This window comes from Pteropus alecto, unplaced genomic scaffold, assembly GCF_000325575.1.
Source record: "Pteropus alecto unplaced genomic scaffold, ASM32557v1 scaffold79, whole genome shotgun sequence".
Lineage (NCBI taxonomy): Eukaryota > Metazoa > Chordata > Mammalia > Chiroptera > Pteropodidae > Pteropus > Pteropus alecto.
In genome coordinates, this window is record NW_006494612.1 from 19,290,259 (window position 1) to 19,300,995 (window position 10,737).

Below are 10,737 nucleotides of genomic sequence, written 5' to 3' on the forward strand. Positions count from 1 at the left end.
CAGCAGGAAATAGCTTTAGCAAATCCAAGTAGCAGAATAGATAGATATAAAAAGAGGCTAGATCAAAAGTTTCCAAACTTTTTCAATTCATGGTACTCTTTGTGTCTCCTTACTTTTTTACAGTGACTCCTGACCAACTGAAATATGCCACAGTAGTTAGGGCCAAACAACTTAATAATATTTATGTTTTAACAACTTAGCAATCATTTAAAAAGATAATGCACATAAATTCTGACAATATAATAATGTGTTTTCTTCAAAAATAACCACAATTACTTACTAACAGAATCTGTGTTTCTGCTTGGTAATACAGTTTTCAAACCTAGAATCAGATCAAACATGTCTACCTATATTTCCTGTTTCACATTGATTTTTGTGCTATACTCGGTTTTTATCACAAAATCTACTGAAAACTGTGCTTAACAAAGATATAACACGGCTGAAAGTGAAAGTAAACCAAAACATACCTCAAAATTCCGAGAACATCCTTCGAAGGAATATAGCATTATCTAATGTTAAAATTGTGAACTAGCTCAAGCTAAGTGCTCGTGTGGTGTCTAAGAGATATAGTGCTACTATATTTCCTTCAAACATTTGCAATATTCCACAGTGCCTTTGTGATTTCACTGTGGTACCCTGGGGCACTTCTGCACAGAGTTTGTAAACAAGGGGCTAGATAGATCCTAGAGAGTATTTAGCCTGACAAAAAATTGAATGATATTATAGATCCCAGATTACCAGAAGTTCTTCATTAGGAAGTACAGCATATGTGTAACAGTTGATAAAACTTTCCCCAACAGGAAGACTGAACTCAGAGAATTGAATTCAAATGCTTCATGGGGACTTAGTAAGTCTGGTGTGGCAATGGGAATAGAAAGTCAGACAAAAAGCATCTTAAGTGAATAAGATCAGTAAACTAATATGATATAAATAATAAAGTGAAAATAATATTATGTTGTACCTATAGTTTCTAATTTAAAATAGAGAAATAAAGCAATAGACTCAACCCAATCATGGAAGATGAGAAAATAATCAAATTTGTTTCCTAGGAAGATCCAGATAATGAGATTAACAGTGGACATTTTAAGAGTTTGAGACATTATTGAACAATCACTCAGTACAATACTGTTATAGGCTAGATTTTATTTACCCCCAAATTTATATGTTGAAGTCCTAACCCCCAGAACCTCAGAATGACTGAAAAAGGATTTTTAAAGGGGTAATTAAGTTAAAATAAGGTAATTAGTATGGGTCTTAGTCCAATATAACATGTCCTTATAAGAAGAGGAAATTGGGACACAGACAAATACAGAAGTAAGGAAGACCAGGTGAGGACACAGGGCAAAGATGGCTATCTACAAGCCAAAGTGAGAGGTCTCGGAAGAAACCAACCCTGCCGATACCTTGATCTCAGATTTCTGTTGCTAAGCCACCCAATCTGTGCTACTTGTCATGGAATCATAAACAAACTAATATAGGGACACAGAACAGAATGGAAGATACAGATTGATGAACCAGGTATAAACATAGTTCAATTCATGAGAGAGGAATGGATAGTGAGAAAGGATAACTAAAAGGAAGTAAGAGTCTTGGAGATATTTGTACAATTAATATAGAATGATAAAGAAAAATGTATATATAAATGTGACAGAGGTATGGCCAAGGCAGGGGAAGGAGTATCAGGACATTCTGGTGCAATAGAAGACAAAAGAGTCAAGAATTTTAAGAACTATTACATGTCACATAAAAACCAAACAAAAAGTCCATTAGTGGTAGCTAGATAGAGTTGATAAATGACCTTTCAAGATACATTTTAATGGAGTACGAAGGATGAAAGACAGGCTGCACTAGATAAAATAAGAAAGGTCAAATGGATAAGAATAAAGAAAATGAGTGTAATGCCCAATACCTCAGAGTTTGACAGTGAAACTAATACATAACCATAGATGATAGCTACAGGAGACAATAAAGTCAATTAATGACTGGCAGCCCTAAGAACATTTGATTTGATGGAGATAGTGAAGATTGGGATACTGAAGGCATTATAGGAGAGTGGAGAAGCAAGGACATGGAGGAGCCCAGCGAAGGTGGGATTTGGAAGATGAAGCAGTAAATAGACGAAGAGGGGACAGAGAGATCTTCATCCAAAATTATACAAAAAGACCATTTATACCTGAATATTTTCAAAGCTTTTTCCCTGAAAAACAATATCCTTCAGAAAACAGGGATTGTCTTATAACTGACTTGTTATAAAGACTCTCATACAATGGTATGTACTCATTACCTGGAAACAACACCAAGAAGTGTTTGGTTTTCCTGCTTATGAAGAGATTATGACATTGAAGAAAAAATAGAGGAAAAGAAATTTAGTAGAAAATATGTGCTTTTAGGGGTACAACCTCTAAATTGCAGGATGATATCTTAAGCGATTTAAAAAATTACTTAAATAAGTACTTGACTAAGTAGTTATATAGAGGTGATCATAAATATATATCTCTGGGATGAAGAAAAAAAGGCAATGATTCTAATATTGTGGAAATAGATACTTGGAGTTTGAGAGAAAAACATCTAGTAACGTTATCATGCATCTTTTAAAAATTGTTTTCACATAAGTTAGATGGAATTAAAATGAATTCACTCATGTAATGTGTTAGATAATCAAAAAGTGGTTCTAATAATCCAAATCATGGGTATCAAAGATGCATGGAAGAGTTGGAGAAAAATGCTATACAAAATATGAGTAAAAAATAATTTTTTTTATTTTTACTACTATTATTATCCTCAGGAGAATAGGTTGAATTAATTCTATTCCTTAGTTCACATTTTATATTATCATTGATCTGCATAAAGCCCCTCTCTTTTTCTATAAAGCTATTTGTTTCTTCTTTCCACATTCCCACCCTCATTGTTCTCCCATGTATTACTTTATATATTATATGACTTTATAATTTTATAAGTAGATATAAAAATAACATTAACAATTCCATTATTGTAGCAAATCAAACATTTTTATATTTCATCTTAAGTCTTAGACTCTAAGATACTGAAATTACACACACTTTGGCTCTTTTGTTGGCAAAATGAGAATTACCTTAATTATCTTTAATTCTGAGTTTCTTATTTTGGAAATATGTGGCAATTTCTTAAACTGATTTCAAGAATTAAGTTGATTATTTTTCTTTTTGTGGGGTAAACATAGTCCAGAAAAATAAGAAGATGTGATCCAAATTTTAAATAATCAAAATATATTTGGAAGCTCAGAAGTTATGCAGCATTATAGATCTATGTCACAATGTCCTTCCCAAACTCAATCCTACTTACTACTAAATATTTTTACTAATTTAGGAAATTCTAAACAGTTCAGTCCTCTTTGAAATATATAAACTATCCTTTTTGTGCTGCCTTTCTAGACTCCTCTCATTGAGAAAACGTCTGGCTGATTTTGAATAAGCATGCTCTGTGATATTTTGGATGCTTATCTCAATAGAACCAAAAACCTTTTACATAGATTCATCCCTCATTACTCACAATAATGCCAAGTGCTACAGTCCAAGCAGATATTTATTATTTTATATGTGAAAAGACATTAGAGTTAGGCTATTTCTCAGCAGAGTAGGGGAATAAAAGTTTTCTGAATTTTAGTTCCTTATAGAGCACCATGTAATGAGCTCTTAGAAGACATTGCAGAGCTGCAATTTAAAAACCCTGTTTAATCAGCCATAGTGAGCTATGTATGATTCCCTACGGAACAACTTTGAGAGGAATTGGGTTCCTCCTCCTCCATCCAGTGCATCACGGGGAATTGCTTTGCGGTCAGGGTCTGCCCTGAGAGGCCACAGAGAGCCAACGGCTGCAGAGCTAGGTCTCTGCTTGTCAGCTGGAGGAAACAGCAGAATACAAATCATCAGCTTTGTTTTATGAATATCTTTATTTACAATGCTGGAGTGGAATTTTTTTAAAAAGGAATGCAGCATTTGCATTGAATCTGTCACTCAAGCTCCAATGTTGATTTCTGTCCTATAAATGATCTTGCTTTCCTATTTTTTTTTTCCTTTCTACAAGGTTACTGTCAATGTCAGAAGATGTAAACCTCAAGCATACATTATAAGGGGCTTAATGTGCGTATTGAAAGGAAACAAGTTTGTTTAATGAAAAGGGATAATAACATTCATTCAAATTAAGCATATTTGATTGCACAGGGGACAGTGTATCTTCTTTGGGAGTTTTGATTAAATTTTATCATAATATAAAATTTGATGCTACTCTTTTACTTTTCTTTGACCAACAACATTTCCCAGCTTAGCTTATAGTCTATGTAAAGTGCCTGTCAAATGGAGTGATGGCTTTGTTGAAAGCATTTAGACCCACAGAAAGTGAGTGACCCTCAGGGATGGCTAGAAATCTCCCAGTTTTGACAAAGATCCTTCTCTGTTAGGAAATTATAAAGCTCAAGCTATAGACTAGGAAAATGACAGGAGGGGCTGTGTTTGGTTTCATGGAACTTAACCTACTTCAGCAAGCCTGCAATACTGGGGAAAATAATACCTGAATTTATATTTGTGTCAGGCTTGCCGTTGATGGCTAAGGTTCGTGTAAAGGTTACTTCTAAAGAAATGTCTATCATTCTCACTCTGCACTCTTGTGATTTCTGCTTCTTCCAAATCCTGCCCTCTAGAACAATAAAGTGATTTTAAAATAATAAGTAAACTATGATTTAATAGCCTATCTCCTGGCCTGTAATGATTACACATCTCCTCTCTTGTAGCTCACAGCAGCTGGAGGACAACTGACATTTACGGTATCATATGACCTCGAAGAAGAAGAAGAAGAAGATACAGAGGGCATACTCCAGCTTATGATTATCTTAGAGGTAGAGTACAGAGAGAGTCATTTATGTTCAACTGTTTTACACTCTTATGTTATTTGAGGTTATTCTTTACCTGGTTGGTTTGACATTAATTTACATACTACTATAGAAAAATATACCTTGAGAATTTTTTATTCGTCTCATGTTTCAGTCTGAGATATATCTAGAAGACTGAATATAGTCATTAAATTCCAATGATAAAGGATACATTTAGAACAGACTTGGAATTTAAATTTAAAACATGTTCCCAAGAAAATAAGTATGATAAAAATGTATAGGCAAATGCTGATTTACTTAGTTGCATTTTTTCCATCTCCCCCTTGCTTCCAAGTAGAATTTATTGGTTACTTCTTTGTTTATGTTAGGCAGAAATAAATGAAAAAGGAAACTTGTTTATTTAGGTGTAGTTAAATTTTGACTTTAAAGCTCTTAATTTATGTAAGAAAGTTATAGGAAAAAATGCTTTTAGAATTCGAAGGGCCATAGGCAATTCCAAAATGCTGGAAGCCTAAAATTATCTTAGCGGCCTCTCCCACCTTTTCTCAGACCCCTCTGATCAACACTCACACATAGTCAAAGGCACACACTTTGCATACGCGTTTATGATTCTGAATGGATTGATGTTGATTTAGCACCAGGCTCTGTTTTTCTTTGTCTTGAACCTTTCATATATGTGAATCACTGACAAAATTCTTCCCCCAAAATAAGTATTTCCAGTATTAGATGAAGTGGTATGGGTGATAATTACATATGTATATATGTATGTGCGTGACTATGAAACCGAAGTATATCTTGGAATTCCTTCGCAATGAAAGGGGTTCTCTAAATATAAAATGCTGAGAAGCTATATATTATTAATATGCATAAACTAAGAAGGGTAACCTAAGTGTCACAGGTCAGTCAGTATACTCCCTATTATGATACCACCAACTTATCATAAACAGTAGACTGCAGGGTTTTATCTTGCTTTATTTTAAATATAGAAAAGTTCTTTAAAACAATAGTTTAATATACTATTCATTTTCTTTCCTATTTTCCTATACAACCCACATTCACCATAAAATAATATATTTGAAATATACGTTTTTTGTGCACTTGTGTAAAATCAAAGTATTTGTAATCATATACATGTATGAGTTACCAGGTATCTATTATTTTAGTTAATTGAGGGGTGGGGAGAAAGGTCATGTATAACCAAGAAGCTTATACTTTGTAATGCACCTGGTGGAGGCTATTATTTAAATCACCTGCTCTGAATTTCATATACACCAGAAAAATGCTGAATGACAAGGAAAGCCAACCTGATATTAAAAACCTGAGGGTAATCCACAAAGTGGAAAATTCAAATACGGACACTTTTCACCCTTTTATACCTACCCTCTTTTCACAGTTTTACCCTTTTATACTTTTTTTTTTCCCCTTTAGGGAAATGACTTGAGAATCAGCACAGCCCAAGATGAGGTGTATCTGCAACCATCTGAAGAACACATTAATATATTGTCACTTAAAGAAGAATTATTTACTGTACATGGCACAAATATCCCAGTCAGTAGAAAAGAGTTTATGACTGTGCTTGTGGATCTAAAGAGAGTCCTCATACAAATCACATACAGCCTTGGGGTGGATGCCATCTTCAGGTAAACTCAAGAACTGCATCTCTCCGTGTTTACAAATTTACCTTGGGGCAAATACGCCTGTGTTACAATAATAGTGACTTTGAAGATCTCTGGGGTCTGTTGTCTTTAATTAGTAGATAATACTGGAGCACTGTTTTTCTGAAAAGTGTTTCTATCAAAGATTTAAAAACTTAAGTACCTAGAATGAATTTGCCTTAGCCCTTTATTAGTATTGATGATTCCTTGGCAATTTTGCCAGAACATGCTATAAAAATGATCCATAAACTGAGAAATGCTACATTGGAAAATAAAGTCTCCTTTATGATGACTCAGATAGTGGGAAACTAAAAAGATATGAATTCCAGGGTACCTATCTTCACAAAGTTGTTTTGTAAAATATTTTCCCCCATTAACATATTAACTAGTTTCTGACTTAATAGTATATAGTTTGCAATAAGAAATATAAGCACCTTCGTTTAAATAGTCACAAGTCTCTTTATAAAACACTATGAGACTATAATGGCTGCATGGTATAAAGAAAGTGGATGAGCTTTGGAACCAACCTGACTAGGAATTCAATAAGCTCTACTGCTGATTATATGTGTGACCTTTGACAAGGGATTGGTCCTTGTGGAAACTTGATTTCTTCAAGTGTAAAGTGGAGATAATAGTTCCTACCTTCCAGGGTATTGTGAAAATTATGTGTGATAATTATGCAAAGTACTCGTTACCTAGAACACTTCCAAAGGTTAGTACCTTTTTGTTCTCCATTTTTTTCCCTCAGAGAACTCCCTGACTTGAACCAAACGTATCCATATCTGACTTATGTAGGCTGCTGTGCTTTCCATTTTTAAAACAATAATGTTTGTCAGACAAAATGTAAACCACCTCTGTCTGAATGAGCTCTTTTTTTCCCTCTTCTTTTATACTCTAATAATAAATAACACAAACTATCATGGCAACTACCTTTTAAATCAGATTAGGTTAGACGATCAAATTTGACCCCAAACTGACAGCTTGGCATACACATAACCAAAGCAATGTCTCCAGTATTGGTTTGTCTATAAGAGAGTTTCTTTTTATTGCTGATGCTCCCTAAGCCCCATCATTTGCTTGTGCTACCTCATTTGTCTTTCACTTGTAGTATTTCAACTGTGTGTAATCATTACCATCTCCCAAAGGAGGGAATTATAGATTCATAAACAGGACTACTGCCAAACAATGTACCTCTTTTACCCAGGCAATTCTGCTAGAAGCTGGGTTAAAATGCCATGAGAAGTATCACTTAGAAATTAATTATGTTTTTTCCCATTTAGTAAATAGAGATTGTCATGATGTTTAAACAGTATAAGAGATGAGTCCTCTGGCTTTCAAAATGAATGATAACTAAATTGACAAAAACTGGCTAGGGGGCTTTTTTATTTTTGTCAGCATTGCTCCTCAGACTAGCTAATCCAAAGGCATTTTCCCCTTATTTATGTCAGATAATTTTAGTGTCTGCCCATCTTAAAATCATCAGTTTCATTTGAAGCCTTTTGAAGTTTTCCCACATATGAGTGATATGTTCACAGAGCATGGCTATGGGAACTGACATAGGAGCTAATCCAAGTAGGTGGCTGCTTTCTGGTTCAAGAAGTAAAAGCTAAGGTCAGATTTGAAACTCCTACCCTCTTCAGGTGATCCTGAATGTCGGCATGAATTCTGAGTCAATAAGCTTGTTATAGTTTATTTATCTCTAATCTACTAGTGGATTGAGTCATATTTGTAAAACAGTATTTGAATTGATTTCAACTTGTCTTACACAGTAGGCTTCCAACTTGGTATACAGTTTGTGTGCAAGCACAAGTAAATCGAAGCTATCTAAACAAAAATTCATGTTTAGAGTTATTTAAGGAGGGTTTATGTCCATGGTAGTTCTCAGCAAATGGGCTTAAATTCCTCCAGTTATGTGGTTACAATAGTCCCCCCTTATCTGCAAGGATATTTTCTAAGACTCTCAGGGGATATCTGGAACCACAAATAGTACCAAACCCTGTATACTATTTTTTTTCCCTATACATACATATCCATGACAAAGTTTAATTTATAAATTAGGCATAGTAAGGTATTATCAAGAAAGACTAACAGTAAAATAGAACAATTATAATAATATACTGTAATAAAAGTTATGTAAATGTGTTCTCTCTGTCTCTCCTGTAATTTTTATATTTTTCAGTCCAAAACTATTCTATGCATCTATGTAACTATGCCTTAATGGCTTGGTGTCACTTGTTTCAGGGGATGCTTTGCTGAAAACTTTGTAGGGCTCAATGCTTCCTGGCACAACATGTTACCATCAATTATTAAGTCAAGAACATTCACCTTTCATTTAAAGGAAGTACTTTATGGCTTCTCTTTGGCACATCTGAATTGCCAGCATTGCTACTCTTGTGCTTTGAGACTATTATTAAGTAAAAAAAGGGTTACTTATTAGTAAAATATTAAGTAAATATATGTGGCTATACCTCAACAATCAGCCTAATAACCAAGACAGCTACTAAGTGACCAAAGAGCAGATAATGCATTCAGCCTGGATACACTGAGCAAAGTGATGATTCAGGTCCAGGTGGGACAGAGCAAGAGGCTGTGAAATTTCATCACACCACCTACAATATGCACAACTTATAACATAAATTGTTTATTTCTGGGATTTTCCATTTAATTTTTTTGGACCATGGTTGATTGTGGATAACTGAAACCATGGAAAGTGAAACTATGGATAAGGGTGGATTACTATTGACGGACTTGAATAGTGAAAGGAGAACTGGATAGTAGCTCAGGATTTTGACTTTTGTAAGGTCACTATGAGAATGGTGTTAGTGGGTCGCAAAAGCACTTTGCTAATGATAAGTCAGCACACAAAAATGAAGCATTTCTATCTGAACTGCATTATTCCAAGGAAGAACATTTTCTCTAAGTACCATGAACACTTGGAGACATCTACTGATATTTCTAAAATTGTGAAAGGTTTTGTTGTCATTCATTTCCAGAATGCTGAGAGGCCCATAGAATAAAATCAATTGATTTCCTTCCCATTGTCGTCATTGATAAGATAAAGATAAAAAAACAAAATTGTCATCCTTCTTTCAAAAATGTAAGAGAAATCAGGTTAACCTAATTTCACGTCTTTCTCTTTTAAATTCTCCATACCAAACAATGTAATATTACTCAGCTATAAGAAGAGATGAAATACTGCCATTTGCAACAACATGGATGAACCTTGAGACAAGCATACTAAGCGAAATAAGCCAGACAGAAAAAGTTGAAAACCACGTGATATCATTTATATGTCAGATATAAACCTGAAAGCAACAAATATACATGACAAACTAACAGAGACTCATGGACATGGACAATAGACTAGTGGTTACCAGAGCGTGGGCGGGGTGGGGAGGGAGGGAATAAGGTAAATGGGATAAAAGGGGTCAAATATGTGGTGACAGAAAGAAACCTAACTATGGGTGGCAAACATACAATGCAATATATATATGACTTACTGTTGAATTTTACACTTGATGCTGGATTTCATTAATGAATGTCACCATAATAAAAAAAAATTAATTAATTTTTTAAAAATTCTCTATACCTTAGATTTAGTAGCATCCTTGATATTTAACTCATCAAGGAGCCTATTCAGCTTTTCTTAAACACCAGTTTGATAAAGAACTTTGCAAAAATATTTTTTTCACCTTATGGTATACATAGTATAGTTTATCAAATTTCCAATCCCCTCCTTTTGGAATATTTTATTTCCCTGAACTCTGAGGGTAGATGCGATCATGTGACTTGATTTGGCCAATGAAATGTAAACTAAAGTGACATATCACTCCCTCTACACGATGAAAGCATCGAATTGCCAGAATAAGACTCTCTGAAGCTTGTTCAGCTACCAGAAGATCAAAACAGCCTGAAATATTGATAGCACGTGAAGGTCAGCTACTCTGAACAGTCATCCAGGCCTATAGACGATTTTACATGAGTAAACTTTAGTTTTCTGTTAAACTACTGAAAATTTGGAGTTGTTTGTTTCCACAGCATGAGCCCATCATGACTTTATCATTATGCGCCCATCTGTCTTTCTTGCTTGAAAGTAAATACAGAAACTTTTCAAGGCAAGATGTTTTCACATGGCTTTTAGAGTAAATTTGGGGTATTTTTTTGTATCAAAAATATTACACAGAATTTATATAATAAATAATTTAGAAAAAATCCTTA

The 10,737-nt window shown here is 34.3% G+C and overlaps 1 protein-coding gene across 2 annotated transcripts in view; it reads left to right on the plus strand.

The window, feature by feature from the left end:
* LAMA2 (laminin subunit alpha 2) overlaps window positions 1-10,737 on the plus strand; it is a 493,622-nt gene that overhangs the window by 266,993 nt on the left and 215,892 nt on the right. For both annotated transcript variants that reach the window (XM_006926157.1, XM_006926158.1), the window contains exons 13-14: window positions 4,766-4,870; window positions 6,293-6,504. In XM_006926157.1, coding sequence (XP_006926219.1) covers window positions 4,766-4,870; window positions 6,293-6,504 — 317 coding nt within the window. The remainder of the gene's footprint in view (window positions 1-4,765; window positions 4,871-6,292; window positions 6,505-10,737) is intronic.